The sequence below is a fragment of the Crocuta crocuta genome, unplaced genomic scaffold, assembly GCF_008692635.1.
Source record: "Crocuta crocuta isolate KB4526 unplaced genomic scaffold, BGI_CrCroc_1.0 scaffold179, whole genome shotgun sequence".
Lineage (NCBI taxonomy): Eukaryota > Metazoa > Chordata > Mammalia > Carnivora > Hyaenidae > Crocuta > Crocuta crocuta.
In genome coordinates, this window is record NW_027551568.1 from 13769 (window position 1) to 26380 (window position 12612).

A 12612-nucleotide genomic window follows, 5' to 3' on the forward strand; every position below is an offset into this window, starting at 1 on the left:
AATATTTTTTCATTAATTGCAACAATTCTGTAGAAAACTAGAAGGAGAGTAGAAATTAAAGGTCAAATAAGAGAAACCTATTGCATCAGACTAGAAACCTAGAGAAAATGGGTTATTTCTTAGTAAAAATACACATTAACAAAATTGACACTAAAATAAGGGGGGAAAAACAAGCACACTTAATTAGCCATCGAGGGACCTCTTCCTCCTGCTTCTCCTTTCTCCTCTCACTCTTCTGGGGTTTTCCTCTCCCAGGACAGAGAAGGAACAGGGACAGAGCTGTTCTGGAGCTCCTCTGAGCCCTGACCCCACCCACTATCTTTGTCTCCCCAGACATGCCTGGCCCAGTGAGGACACCATGAATAGGAAGTCTCAGGGATTGTTGATTCTGATGTGTTGGCTAGGACTTTTTGGATTGCAAAGGACTGGACACACTTACTAAAGTAAAATAAATTAATATTTTTAAATGGTGGTAAATAAACTAATACTTGCAAGCAGCAAGTTAAGAGTGGGTTTGAATCTGACAGGCCCAGGGGCTCACACTCTCACAATATGACCCGGACCCTCTCCAACCCTCCATCCTGCTAAGTGCCTTTGGGGTAGCCCCATTCATAGGCACAGTGTCTCTCGCTGCATCTGGGACCTCCAGCAATTCCAAGCTGACACTCACTGCCCATTCTCCCAGAAAGGGTTTCTCTTTCTCTTGGATTCCATGAAGAGTTATGGCTTTAGCCATGTCTTTAGCCTGAATTGGGTCACATTCTCATCCTTGAAGCCATCAGAGCATCCAGAGAATGGAGCATGGGGTTGGCTAGATTTGGATCATATTCCCATCTTCAAGGTAGGTAGAACATGGGAGCTGCCTTCTGGAACTGTTTGTATGGGGGGGCAGGTGAGACGTAGTTCCCAGATGAAAGCTGAGGTGCTGGACTTGGGCATGAGAACAGATGCTGGGTTAGGAAAGCAGCAGATTCTGCATCACTGATGGCCAACTGTACAGCTGTGGAATCTGAAGCCCAAGGAAGGGTTCACTTAGAGTGGGGGGCTACAGCCTCCTATCCAGTACTCTTGCCATTCTCACACAATGGCAAGAAGCTCTTCCAACTGCTGAAATGGCAACTTTGCTGTTGATGGGAAACTCAAGGCTCCTGCCTTGGGCATTGAGTACTCACATCTCAGAGACTAGAAGCCACACAGACCTCACTCATGACCCTGAGAGAAAGGAGACCAGGAGACACACCTGTCCCCTGCCCCCAATACCACAGTAATCACTCATCCCCAAAGAGCAAACTGGTTCATTTTCCACTCTCTTCTCTCTCCTTTACAAAGAACAGAGACCAAATACAAGGATGGTAAAGAAGCTACTGCTCAATGAAGCAGTGAGAAGCTCTAGGATGATTCCACAGCACAGAATCCACACTTGGCAGGCTTTTCAAAGGCCACAGACCCTGGGCCATGCATGCAGCTCTCTGAAACCATGCAGTATCAGTGAGAAACTGCCTACTAGGAGACACAGTCGCTCCTGTATCCTTTATTCTTAGCGAGTATGCATGTCAAAGGTTTACATTACAACCAGGAGGCCAAAGGACTGCAGGACCGGTCTGCTGTAAGCCTCTTGTGGCTAGGGCCACATTCTGTGTTTGGAGGGTCATTATCTCTACTGGCAGACTAGGAGGCACTTGTCTCAATCACACAGAAGTTGGGAATGGAAATATCCCAAAGGGCTGACTACACAGTCCATGGACCTGTAAAACTGCCAGGAGCACAGTCAGCTCATGGCCATGGGGGTTGTGAAGTGGGTACCCAGACGGGACTGAGCTGGAGGACCACAGAATGCCTGCCTGGATGAATGAAGGTCAAGGGCTGTCTATCTGAGACCTGATTGTCCACTGCTGATCACTGGGATGAGATGAAGGATCCAGCTGGTGCCAGGAGGTTTCTACCAGCCCCAAAGAAGACTGCACATGGGGGCTGGTGGGCCGCTGCAACCACACCTGTATAAATCCACACATGTCTACTGAGTGCCATTGTGGGTCAGGGCTGTGCTGGAATCTGGGGCTGCCGAGGCAGAGTGGGGCCAGCAGCACCCTTCCCAGGAAGGTGGATGGAAGGGACCTACACAAACTCTGAGGCCATCCACAACCCTTGACTGGGGTTGAGTTGGATTTGAAATAGTGGCCAGACATATATTTCATTCTTCTTTTAGAGCCCAATACTGAGGGGCAAAAAAACCAATGCTCTAGCTCAACCTCTAAAGCAAATGTGACCACAGGTGAGTCCTTTCCATTCTAGAGGGCAATAGAGATAGAGGAGATATAGAAGATAGGAAAGAGGGTCACTTAAAAAAAAAACCAAACCCTGGCCCTGACCCTGGCCCTGATGCAGAACATGAACCTGACCCAAACCTAGACCCAGAGATCTCAAGCCTGGCACTGACCCCCACCCATAACCCTAACCCTAAACCCTAACCAGTTCTTTTGAGATAGCAATGCTGTTAATGTAACTTTTAAGTTTTGCTCTTTTGCAAAAAGTTCATCAGCTATTTCATGTTTATACTTGCACTGTATCTTCCCAAATGCACTCGGTTAATTCTTTCTGTGTGCTCTTGTGGTGTTTACTATTCTGCTATCATGGCTGCCTTAGGCAGAAATGTCCAGGAGGCATGTATGATTCTGGGCTTGCCTTTGTAGAGGGAACCTTTCTCCCCTAAGTCAGAATAAGTGCCGATAAATATTTCAGTTTGCTACTTTCAGAGTGGAGTCTTAGTTTAGAACTGCCATACATGGGTGCCTGGGTGGCTCAGTCGGTTAAGCGTCTGACTTCAGCTCAGGTCATGATCTCACAGCTCGTGGGTTCAAACCCCGCGTTGGGCTCTGCGCTGACAGCTATCTCAGAGCCTGGAGCTTGTCTTTGGATTCTGTATCTCTCTCTCTCTCTCTCTCTCCCCCCTCCCCTGCTTGTGCTGTCTCTCTCTGGCTCTCAAAAATAAATTTTAAAAAACATTAAAAAAAGAACCGCCATACAATTTGGAATTGTTATGTTACTTATTCTGTTTGTATAATAATTTTTAGTTTTCCATTTTGTTGCCTGTCAAACTTTCAAAAATGATGTACTGAATAAGGTGATGCTGGCTCTATACTTCAAGATGATTTCTAATACTTATGATCTTGATAAATATGTACTATAGATGGGAAGTGCCTGAGCGTTCTCCCTCCTGATCTTCCTTATTACTCAAATGTGGTCTTAAGTGTTTTCCAACTATGATGCACTTTCCCTCTGATGGATATAGTATGACAACCAGAAAAGATCCTTCCTGGCACTAAGGGACAAAACCACTAAATGTGGAAAATGCTGACTCTCAATCAGCAATGCTTTCAAAGATTTTGATCAAGAGTAGGATGCTACTTTAGCTATTACTTTACCAAGGAGCAGAACTACTTTAAAGTCAAATAACAAAGGTTATTTCATTTTTGATGATCAAATGAAATAACTTAAAGGGCTTGACCTAGTGCATAGCAGGTGATAAGCCAGGTAACCCCCAACTGTTGTTTAGCAGTTATTATTAACACTCATGATGAGTGAGCACTGGTGAGAAGGTGGTAGAAACCTACAGTCATCAGAGCTTGAGGTGACAGACTTGTTTTAGAGGCATCACATGTAAGGCCTGGAGAAACAACCTGAATTCCGCCTTGGGCATGGGAATGGGGTGTGGGTACATGCAACTTATCCAGGCAAGTTCTCAGAAAGGTTAGGGTGTGAGGAGAGAGGGAGAAGGCAACAGGGATGCCATCCCAGCTGGAGAGTAGCTTCACCCTGATTGATACCAGTGGAGCTGCGAGCACAGACTGCACCAGAGTCAATCTCCTCTGAGGCACAGAGGAGATTGCAACCTCAGTCAGTCCTGGGGGNGCTGTGAGCTACTGGCCCCCAGCACACATAGAAGCCGAGAACAAAGGCACCATCCAGTAAGGGGTTTGGACGGGCCTCAACAGTGTCCTGGAGTCTAATCCGCACAGGGACACCCTAGTCCAGGAAGTCGGCTTGACCTTCTCTAGGTCACTTAGTGATGTAATGGCGGCCCAACTTGAAGCCCAGCTCAGAGAAGGCGCCCGCTGCTCAGACCTGCCCAAGAAAGGGAAGGGTTCTGAGAGCGAAGGCACCTGGCTCAGAAGGCTGATGTGACACACGCGAAAGCTCCTGGCAGGAGGAAAGGCACACATAGGAGACACACCTTTCCCACAGGAAGCACACCCAACACTTCCGTCTGGAACGCGGGGCGGGGCCTCGCGGGCGGAAGGGAATGCGCAAGTGCGTGCTCCGGAAGGACTCGCAAGAGGACTCTGGGATTACCAGCACCCGGAAGCGCCCTTCCCTTATGCGTATTTCTGGCGCGCCGGCTGACGTAGTGACACTACGAGTCGGAGCCTGTTATGTGTGCCGGTTCACGCTTGTTCAGGGGCTGCTCCCGGAAGCAGCTGAGGCTGAACGAGACGTGTACTGGGGCGAAGGAGCACGGATCCTGGCCCTTCGGGTGGGCACCATGCGGCTGGGCTCCGGGACCTTTGCCGCCTGCTGCGTAGTGATCGAGGTGCTCGGGGTCGCGCTCTTCCTTCGGGGATTCTTCCCGGCCCCGGTTCGTTCCTCTTCTAGGACGGAGCACCAAGCAGAGCCCCCAGCGCCTGAACCCTCCGCTGGTACGGACCCTTCCCCGGCCGTCTCTGCTCCCCTGCCCCTGATTTTCGCCAGAGGATCCTTCTTATGAGCCGCGTCTCTTGGATTTCTCGGGGCTCCCCAGTGCTCGTGTTTTTCATTCTGGTCCCCACACCCAGGAGCCCCCGTTTTACCGCCCCAGCCTCTTTCTGGATCTCTCTGTGGCAACCACCGCGACCAGCCCACTTCGACCCTCCCCTCTCCCTGGTCGCCGCAAAGAAAGCTCTCCACACCCTGGCTCTTGTCTCCCCTCCCCCCGCCAGATCTGCTCATCCAGTTATCACCCCCGCCCCCTTCCCTGGACCGGCCTTTGGGTCACTCCCTTTTCTAGGCACCTTTTTTGCTTAAAAGTAGTTGCTGGCCCCTCACGGTTTCTTCTATGACATTCTAAGAGCTGCTTCCCCCCCCCGCCAGTAGCTCTCACCTACCTAGCAGCACACACTAAGTAAAGGCTCTCCCGCTTTGGACCAGGTCCATACAATAGCAGCCACTGACCACGTAAACACAATTTGTAAATGCTTGCATATCTCCTACTGCAGCACTGTATTTGGATCAGTCTCTCTAAATGTGCAGTTTTCAGGACCTTCACTAAGGGACTCCCCTTTCCCAGTATTCACCATGCAGAGGGCAATTTACTGCTTAATTCTGGGGCTCCCTCAGTTTACTTGTCATCCCTCGCACTGTCTAACAGTAATAGGTCCTTTTCTTTGGGTTGAGGTAGGTAGATATGACAATATATATGCTGGAGAAGTAGACCAAAAGTAGATTATAAGGTGCTTGGGTGATAAATACAGTTTAAAATTCAATTTCGTTGTCTCTTTCAAACATTTTTAGGAGCCAGTTCCAACTGGACCAAGCTCCCACCACCCCTCTTCAGTAAAGTTGTTATTATGCTGATAGATGCCTTGAGAGATGATTTTGTGTTTGGGTCAAAGGGTGTGAAATTTATGCCCTACACAACTTATCTTGTGGAAAAAGGAGCATCTCACAGTTTTGTGGCTGAAGCAAAGCCACCTACAGTTACTATGCCTCGAATCAAGGTAAATACTTTCTTTGACTTAATGTGTTATATATGGTTTGGTCTTTGGGAAGTGTGAAGGGGCTCTCTGTACTCTTTTACTTGGAGTCCCAAATTTTACTAAGTAGAAGTTAGTTTAGTGTTGTCGACCTGGCTGGGGCAATAAAATGCTGAAGAAGCTTAACAGGGTAGGCTAGAACTGAGACCCGTGATTTATGCCCCCTGTCAAGTAGCCAAAGTTCACACTTTATTGAAAGCATAAAGTATTTAGAGCCAGATCATTCAGGTCAGCCTGATCCAGGAGCTAGTGTCATTGCTAACCTGGTCTCTTTAATTATCAGTGGGTCACTTACATTCCAGAAAGGAGCCTTTAGGGTTAATCCAGTTCGTTCTCTTGACTTTATAGATGAGAAAGCAAACTCAGATAAGCTAAATGACTTGTAGACAATTGTGGTATGCCCAGTGGTCAAACCTGCATGATTTGGCCTCCACTATTATCACTGATTCTAGAGTATAACCCACTTTCAGGTATTCAGCCCAGTAAGTATGGCTTTGAAGCACTTAGTGCTTTACCCAAGCACTATGACTAAAACAAAACAAAACAAAATACCCACCTTTATTGATTGACTCAAGAACTGTTTATTAAGCAACTACTGTTTGTCGGTATTGTAATGGGTATGCAATTGGGGGAAAATAGTATCTGCCTTCGTGGAGCTTTTAGTCACTTGGGCCATTAAACAAATGAGTAGACAAATTAATGTTCAGTTTTAAAGTGTGATTAATGCATGATGAGAAAGAAAAGGATGTGATGCTCATTCCTGGGTAGGTTGGGAGGGGCCTCAATTTAGATTGAGGGTCAGAAGAGCCTATCTGAGGAAATTACATTCAGGTTTCCACTGAGGATGAGTGAAGAGGAGGCAGCAGAAAGGGACAGAGGAGCTTAAAAGTTTGTGACTATGTTGCTAGTATGGTGTAAAAGTCCCTAGCTAAGTCTTATATCTGTGGCTGATCATGTGACACCTCAGTATTTGATGAGAAGGAGCCACTTCTTGATTCAAAGCTTAGGGGCAGCATTTAGTAGGTACTTAGTAACTGTTTACTGGGTGAATAAAGCAGTCTGGGATTGTAAGGATTAATAGTGCATCTTTTTTTTAAATGTTTTTTATTTTTTTATTTTTTTATTTCTAGGCGAGAGAGAGAGAGAGCGTGAGCAGGGGACGGTCAGAGAGAGAGGGAGTGACAGACTCTGAAACAGGCTCCAGGTTCTGAGCTGGCAGTCAGCACAGAGCCTGACGCGGGGCTCGAACCCACGAACCGCGAGATCATGACCTGAGCGAAAGTCGGACGCTTAACCGACTAAGCCACCCAGGTGCCCCAATAGCGCATCTTTCATTGACTCTTTTTCTTGAGTTTCCCACTCTCTGCTACCTTTGGATGTAGTGTGTCTTTCATTCAGCAATATTTATTGAGCATCTTCTGTGTACTACACACTGTTTTAGATAAGAGGGATTCAGTGAAGAACAAGACAGCAAGTGTCCTATCCTCATGGAGCTTAATTTCTGATTGAGGGGACAGAAAATATGTAAGTATACAAATAAATAATCAAGAGAGTTTCAGAAAGTGATAAGTGCTATGGAGGAAATCAGGGAGGAGAACATGACGGAGTGATGAGGGGTGGAAGGTGGGGAGCACCTTTAGTCAAGAAGCTCAGGATGGTCTTTCAGGAGCACTCCTTCTGCTGAGACCAGTCTTGTGAAGCTGGAAGAAAAGCATCCAGGCTCCTTACCATCAGGAGCACTATCTTCTTTATCTGTTCTATCAAAAGTGTGGAAGGAACCCGTTCCTCCTTCATTCTGGTAAGAAACGTATTACTAGGAATCTAGTAAGGAGCAGGTTTGTAAGAAAATATGTAAGTGAGTGTGCAGGCTCCAGGCTGCGTGCAGACCTGTATGTTGGCCACTGTGGTTCTTAGGGCCTCCCATCTCCAACCCATTTGTGTCATTTCATGAAACCGATGTTTTGTTTCATTTTGTTTATTTTGTTTTCAGTCCTTTGCTGGTTCTTGCTCCTCATTCCTCATCAAGGAGGAGTTAGGACAGGAAACCCATACTGGAGTTAGGGTTACATAGCTCTAGAATTTGGTAGGATTGGGTAGTGTTGACTAAGGAGGGTGTCCCCTGCCCTGCCTCCAGTTAGGGAAGGGACTTCATTAGTCTCTAGGTGTTGATGCAGTTATCACAAAATGCTGACCTTCGTGACTCAAGACTAATGCCCCTCATAGCATTTTCTCATGTTAACTAATATGTGACTGCTTTTCCTTTCTTCAGGGAATTTGTAGTCACAATAAGGAACAGGTACTGAACTGACTGCAGTGAGCTCAGAGCACAGGCATTATCTCTTATACTGTCACAACAGCCCTATGATAGGCTCCGTGAGGCAGGCACTGCCATCTTCTCCATTTTCCAGATGAGGAAACAGGCTTGAAGTGGTAAAACCACACAGCTGACATCAGAAACCAAGCCTCAGCCTATGTGTGTATGGTTCCAGAGCCTCTGGTGGTGACAGCAAGTTTACACAGCAGTATTGCCGAATAGGGTGAGGAGGCCACATCCTCCTCCAGTAGTCTCTGCAGAGCCCTCCTTCTCGGAAGGCAAGAAACCACTATTCCCACGGCCACAGCAACCACAGGAAGACCTCCAAGGTGATGGCAGGCTTGGGCTCTCACTTAGACTTCCCAGGGCTCCTAGCTGCCTGCATGCTTCCTGGGGTGAAGGGTACTAAGCTGCCCTCTTTGAAAATGTCAGTGGAAACCCAGCAAGTGCCTTATAAAAACCCTTGGAAAAAAAGATGGACAGAGTAGAACGCATGGAAACAGAAAACCTTTATGTGGTGGAAGACACTATAAGTCAACTGACAAATGATAAACTGGAAAAAGTATTTACAGTTGAAATCACAAACAAGATGTTAAGCCCATGATGTGTAAAGAGAATCTGACCAGGGACAACAATTCAGTGGCAAAGGACATAAAGAACTCCACAAAGGAAGACACTGAAATGGCAAGTAAACAAAGGAAAAGATTCTTTACTAGTAATCAGGGCAGGTGAGCTAAAGCAGTCTGTAAGCCCAATCTCTGTCTATCACACTGTAAAACTTTAAAGATTGGTGATGACCTCTTCTTCACATGAAATGAAGCGGACAGGTACTCTAACACTGAGCCAGCCCCTGCACTGGCTGTCCAAACAAAACAGGTCATGGTGCTCTTCTTCTTTTAGACCCTGCACTGGCTTATGCTCTAGGTACTAACCCAGGCCTCAAGGCTGCATGGTCCTGTCCCATTTACCTCTCCACCCTCATCTGAGCTGCCTTCCCTCTTCCTGTGTCTTTCATCCACATGGATCACTGTAGCTCGGTACTCAAAGTGTGCTGCCCTCTTTCAACCGCGGGACCTTCACAGTTGCTGTGTTCCCCTTGGAGAGCCTCACCTCCCTTCTCCTCCCCTCGACAACATGTCAGCCTTCAGATCTCAGATGGCACTTCCATTGGAAGCTTTTTAAAATAAATGTGCATTAAAATGTTCTTGGTCCAAATACTGGATTACTTTGTAGGTGCTAAAAAAAATTTTTTTTAACTGAGTAGTTGTGTGTTTTCTGGGGAAAGAAGTTGATGATATGTTAGTATTTGAAAAACAAAACCAAGTTGTGGGATTATTTATATAGTCTTACCATTTAGGTAAAGAAAAATATGTATCTTTGTGATTACACACATACAGAAAAAAATATGAAATGATACTCCCCAAAAGTAACTGGTTACCTAGAAGTAGTAGAATTTCAGGGAGAGAAAGAGACTCACATTAAAAAAAAGTAATTTCATTGAGATAGAATTTTCATATAATGCAGCACATTTTATGTGCACAGTTTGGTGAGATCTAACAAATGTGGTATATCCACGCAACCGCTACCACAACCCTGGATTTTTCCTACCCCAGGAGTGGTGGTTGTTGCTGTCATTTTGTTGGTTTGTCAGTGCAGTAATGTGCCTAAACTCTCTGTAGAGTCTGTCTCCCCTGGAGCGCACGGTGGCTGGGAGCTCTTTTTTGTTCTAAATATCTTGTTTTTATTTTTTAGGCTGTTCTGAAAGGTCACCCCTTGGTCAGCACAGTTAGTGGTTAGCCGCTGATTGGTCAGAGGTTGTGCTTAAGCGCATTATGCAGCGGGCCTTCCACCCCTTTCCAGGGCTCTGTGTATGGTTTGTTCTCACTGTTCAGGCACCTTAAAAGCCTGCCTTCTCACTTTCTGTGTGAGCAGGGCAGAAGGCCCTGGAAGGAACCGGTAACTAGCACTGTCTGATCTCTCCTGAGTGCACACGCAGCCCCGTGTGTGCATCCAGATTCCAGGAATATGTGGGAGCTTACAGAAATGTGCTATGGCTGTCTTCTTCCCCGGATGCCATTTTTAAATGTTGGGCCTTTCTCTTACCACAAACAGCACCGATCCCTCGGGCAGCTGTAATGCTGGCCTTCTTGCTTCCAACACATCACTGGCACGGGGCTTCTCTGAGCAGCTCTGGGTCAGACGGACCCTCCAGGTCCCCATGGCCACTATATCGCAGGGGTAGGAGAAGGGGGGCAGTCCATGTTAAACCAGCACAGGGACTCACAGCTCTTCCTGAGATTCAGCAGTTTGTCTTAGATAAGAATTTCTCAATTTGTTGTGTATCTGATGAGTTTTCAAAGTCTGGAAGCGGTTGCTTTTGGCAGTTGTGACCCATTTATCATTGCTTTTATGGGAGAGGATATGCCAAGCTCCTCTGGCATTCCAGAAGTTAGGTTAATTCATAGTTGCATTTTTGGCTGTTAAAGAAGTCCTAGAAAAATAAGTGTGCCTGTTGGCACTGTCCAGATTTCTGTTTATTTTCAGTGCACAGGTCCCTGGATGCCAGTGTCCTGGGTTGTTGGATAACTCCCGATCACAGGAGACACATGACCTATTACAATGGCCTCTTAGACTCTGTGCTAAAATCAGGGAGGTTGTTGACATAAGTCTACATCAGAAAGATATTGGGGATATGACACACCCACCCTTTCCTCCTAGAAATTACAGTCGTGTGTGTGTGTGTGTGTGTGTGTGTGTGTGTGTGTGGAGCAGGGGTGTCCCGCCAGCATGCTGGGCCAGTTTACTATGGGAATTCCTGAGAGTTCTTGCTCAGAGACCGCTTCCCTTCCAGGGTGTGTGAGAAGCTGCTGGTCCACTCAAGATGGACGTTAGAATTGCTGTGTTGTAAGACCAGTGCATGGAGTTTACTCATCACACAGAGCAGGTTTGAAGCTTAGGTGAGGACCTGACAGGTGGTTGACTATATAGATATGTGTTTTCGATGCATCCCACACTTGGCCATTTGCTTCAGTTGCCGTAACACGGCTTTTCTGTCCACCACCATCATCCAGCTGCCCACAGCCGCCTCCTCCATCCTCCCACTGGCTGAAATACAATGAAGTCTTTGTGATCAAGTTTGCTAGTTTCGCCAGAACCTGTGTGCAGCTTTCCACTTTGTCTTAACACTGACCCAGCCTCCAGTATTGAAGATGCCCTAGTTTCATGCTTTCTTCTTTCATCCGTAAAATGATTTTTGGCACCCCTTCCCTCACAGTGCTTGGATTCCATGGTCTAATTTCTGGAATGTTTCCTCCTGCAGGCACTGCTGACAGGGAGCCTCCCTGGCTTCATCGATGTTGTCAGGAACCTCAATTCCCCTGTACTGCTGGAAGACAACGTGATCACACAGGCAAAAGCAGCTGGGAAAAGAATGATCTTTTATGGAGATGAAACATGGGTGAAATTATTCCCAAAACATTTTGTGGAATATGATGGAACAACCTCATTTTTTGTGTCAGATTACACAGAGGTCAGTTTTTAAAACAAGGAAATTGTGTCGTGATAGATGGAGTCTGATACCCTCTTAGAGGCAAAGTTGTTTTGTATGTGACTTTCATTAGTATATTGGGAGTAGTATGGAGAGGTTGTAAAAAGTGTTCATTCATTCACATAATCCGCTACAACCCAGGGACATGAACCCTGATGCAGATGTGAGCAAAATTCTCTTAGAACAGCTGAGCACCTGTTGATGGGGTACAGAGGATCAGGAAGGGTTTCCCAGCCAGGAGCCATTTAAGCTGAGTTTTGGGAAGTGAGTGGGTACCTCCCAAGTGGACAGAATGGTGGTGGCAGCATCTGTACGAGGCAGAGCCTGAGGACTCCATCGACCCCTGGGATCCTTGAGGCTGTTAGTCCTATTAGTGCGGTGACATCCCCACTGGAGATCGGGAAGACAGATGGTGAGCTGAGCGGAGCCTGGTCCTGAGGGGCATCTCCCTGTGCTGGAAGTGCAGTCTCCAACAAGAAAAAGGGCTTGATTAGACCCATAGTTAGAAAGCCCACCCTGGCTTAGACCCTGGATGTCTCAGTCAATTGAACATCCAACTCTTGATTTCAGCTCAGGTCATGGTTCCAGGATGGTGGGATTGAGCCCTGTGTGAGGCTCTGTGCTGAGTGTGGAACCTACTGGAGATTCTCTTTCTCTCTCTCCTCCTCCATCCCTCCCCCTCCCCCATCCCCCTCTCTCCCCTCCTCCCTCTCCTCCCTCCCTCTCCCTCTCCCCACCCCATCCTCCCTTTCTCCCTCTGACCCTCTCCCCACCTTCGTGTGCTCTCTCTCTCTAAAATTAAAAAAAAAGAGTCCCCATAGAGCAGAGACACACTGGCAGCAGCTCAGTTTGCCGGGCTTCCCGGAGCATCTGCGGTCTTGCTTACGGTGATATCCTCTCCTGAAGTTGTCATCTGTAGATGAAGCAGTTACTGAGTTTCCTTGTCCTCTGTCTCATCAGTAAGA

General features: G+C 47.1%; 1 protein-coding gene across 6 annotated transcripts in view; it reads left to right on the forward strand.

Annotated features, from left to right (window-relative positions):
- The first annotated feature begins 4423 nt into the window (after positions 1-4423).
- The window catches only part of PIGG (phosphatidylinositol glycan anchor biosynthesis class G (EMM blood group)), a 37747-nt gene continuing 29558 nt past the window's right edge, over positions 4424-12612 (forward strand). For 5 of the 6 annotated variants that reach the window (XR_013331712.1, XR_013331714.1, XR_013331713.1 and 2 more), the window contains exons 1-3: positions 4424-4694; positions 5545-5750; positions 11420-11629. Coding sequence is in view for 3 of the 6 variants with exons in the window: in XM_077750559.1 (XP_077606685.1) it covers positions 4541-4694; positions 5545-5750; positions 11420-11629 (570 nt within the window). In the remaining 3 variants the exon portion in view is untranslated. Of the gene's footprint in view, positions 4695-5544; positions 5751-6992; positions 7311-10951; positions 11058-11419; positions 11630-12612 lie in introns of those variants that run through there. The other variant, XM_077750562.1, reaches the window with a different exon arrangement.